At 38.8% G+C, this 2,916-nt stretch overlaps 1 protein-coding gene across 1 annotated transcript in view; it reads right to left on the bottom strand.

Moving 5' to 3' along the window:
- ankrd13b (ankyrin repeat domain 13B) overlaps window positions 1–2,916 on the bottom strand; it is a 90,253-nt gene that overhangs the window by 20,683 nt on the left and 66,654 nt on the right. Inside the window, exons 10-11 of the mRNA XM_015395746.1 lie at window positions 1,614–1,646; window positions 1,371–1,510 (exon numbers count right to left, since the gene is read on the bottom strand). Coding sequence (XP_015251232.1) covers window positions 1,371–1,510; window positions 1,614–1,646 — 173 coding nt within the window. The remainder of the gene's footprint in view (window positions 1–1,370; window positions 1,511–1,613; window positions 1,647–2,916) is intronic.

The following is a 2,916-nucleotide window of genomic DNA, read 5'->3' on the forward strand; positions in this document are numbered from 1 at the left end:
TGTTTAAAATTCAATGTCTAAAAAATTCAGTGTTTGAAAATCGTAAAAAAAAGATTCAGTGTTTAAAATTCAATGTCTACAAAATTCAGTGTTTAAAATTCGGTGTTAAAAAAATTCAGTGTTTAAAATTCGGTGTTAAAAAAATTCAGTGTTTAAAATTCGGTGTTAAAAAAATTCAGTGTTTAAAATTCGGTGTTAAAAAAAGGCAGATTCCAATGAGACTGTTTTTCTTCAATAGTACTATGCAGTTCTTCATATATACACATGCACATCAATTTCAAACAAATGGTATCGGCCAATACTGCACAGCCAGGTATCGGGTAACGGGGCCAAAAAAATGGCATCGGGGCAAAACTAAATTCTTTTGGTCTTCATGGACGTTGGTAACAATAGTTTTACTGTTCAGGAGCGAGGCTTAGTATTAGTATTAGGATGTAGTAAAAAGAGTTGAATACATAAAATGTATTTGTTTTATTTACATTTGAAAAGAACGTAATTTATAAAACTCTATTTGAGAGGGAAAAAACATTTTTTTTTTAAATAAATTGTAAAGAAATATTTAAATATGAAAAAATAACATTTTAGGAAGCAGATAAGTTTTATTAAAATCTTTATTTTAATAAAACTTATCTGGATTTTATTTTCTTTTTTTTTAAATTTCCATTTACAAAACCACATCAAACCACAACAATCATGGAACCAAATTCACTCCATAAAAAAGAACCCGCCTGATTCTGTGTTATCAAAGCAGTTTAGACAGAGATACAAAACAACATTGATCTCAGCTGCTAACTGGGGCTGTCCAGGAACTGCTGAGTCATGCTCAAAGCCGAGCCAATCAATTCTGAGACCCTAATTTGTGCGATAATGAACACGGAACGGAGAGGCAGATCCGTCTCCTTAAGAATTAATCTCATCATGTCCTGTCGCTTTTTATTTAACGATGATGAACGCCGTAAACGACAGACGAACGGAGCGAACTTCCCAGCAGTTGGAGGATTCCCAGACAGATCACTATCTAACCAGTAAAGATCACAAACTGGGATAAAGTTGCTTCTATTTTTCCTGTTTACACATTTTTCTTCCCCTGCCTTCCTTTGCTTCCATGTTTTATCTGGTATTATTAATAAAGTGGATTGACAGCAGGGTGCTATGAGTCATCCACCCAGAGCTGCAGCAGTCAGAGCACCTAAATGCTCGACTGCACCATAAATACGCCTGTTTGGTTCCTCTCTGCTATCTGTCATCCACCTCAGGATTGTTGCAGTCGGCCGCCATGAGTGGCTCATTTTCATCCGGCCATCGTTTTCATCAGATCAGAGAGCGGCGCGGATGGCGCGCCTGTCTGTGTTCCTGTCAGATGGGGTCACCTCTGGGTCTTGGTGGTGAGCTGGCACGGCTGGCCGATGTCCCTCAGCGTCTGCTGCGTGGAGCTGGGGTTAAAGTATTCCTCTGCCGTCAGAGCGCCCGGGTTCGTCACCGCGGGGGTGGACATCTGTGTCACCAAAGCCTGGGGGAGGTAAAGAAAGAATAAACGATGAAGCAGAGCTTTTATAAAGCAGCTGTGAAGGTTCAAAGGTGACTAAATTGTTGTTGTTTTTTTCACAACTTACTTCATATGCTCTCTGCTCCTGATGCTTGTTTCCCTACAGCGGCACAAAAAATGAACATTTTAAATCAGCTCCTCGTTATTTGTAGATTATTATTCATGTAGCACTTCCTGTTAGTAGCACTAAGTGATAAAACCATGCAGGGTAACCATAAAACTTTTGATTTAGGGATGTCCGGCTACATTGATCAATACCGATACTAACCCAACACGATTTTAGCAAGTTTCAAATATACTTTTATTTTAATAAAACAGAATAGTCGTTAGAAATAAGTATGAAAACTGTAGGCAGTGGGTTGTCCATATATCAGAGATATTACACTTTCTTTCCTTTTAATGGCTGAGTTTGGCTGTGCTGTGCTGCTGCCATCAACACCTTTGTTTATAGATGCTGGAGATGGGCCTGTTTTCCAATGTAGTCCTGTTTCTCTGACTGTGACTAACTGGATGTGTGATCAGCATATGCCAGCGTTTTAGGAGATTCTGGGACGTAGGGCATACGTTGGCTAAATCGGCAAGGTTTGATATGACCCTACGCAGCAAACACCCAAACATTTACAGTTCAGTTCAATTTAGTTTATTTCTATAGCGCCAATTCACATCATGTCATCTCACCGCACTTTAGTTTAACCAGATCATCCAGTAAAATTGATTCAAAGTTTTCTATCTAAGGAAAACCAGTTGATTGCATCGACTCATTTGCTCTGTTCGAAAACCTTGGACGCATCCTTAGAAGGCCAGATTCGAAGGCCGATGACGTCATAGCGCGGCGCCGAGGTCTGGTCGGATTCCAAGACTCCTCGTTATGCGGCCTTAAAATGCGTCCTTCTTTTTGCCCGATTTGAAGGACGGGTCCGATGTATCCTCGGTATCCTTGGTTTACCCAGGATTCATTGCGAGACCAAGCAAGCCGTGATCAGAGGAAAGGTTACTTGGTGCCGAACAGCAGTGAAAATTGGAAGTTCAGTTTAATATAATACAAGTCAGTGAATAGTTCCGTCTGAGATTAATGAAAATAGTTGTTTTAATGGTTACTGAGTCAGATATGTGGCGGTAATGTTTGATTTATCTAAAGGTTTTTATCTGTTACTGTGTAAATGGGTTTGGCTGGAATTTAAGGACAGATTCTAATATATCTGCAGAGTGGGAACTATAAATCTGATAGGATTTATATCTTTTTATTGCTGTTTTGCACAATATGCTTAACTACGTATTTTTTGTTGTTAAATATTAGAGATTTTGCAGATCTATTTTTATACATACATTGTTTAGATTTACTTATATCTTTCTACCCCTGTTATAGAATA

Source organism: Cyprinodon variegatus, unplaced genomic scaffold (genome assembly GCF_000732505.1).
Source record: "Cyprinodon variegatus isolate N-32 unplaced genomic scaffold, C_variegatus-1.0 Scaffold759, whole genome shotgun sequence".
NCBI classification, from domain to species: domain Eukaryota; kingdom Metazoa; phylum Chordata; class Actinopteri; order Cyprinodontiformes; family Cyprinodontidae; genus Cyprinodon; species Cyprinodon variegatus.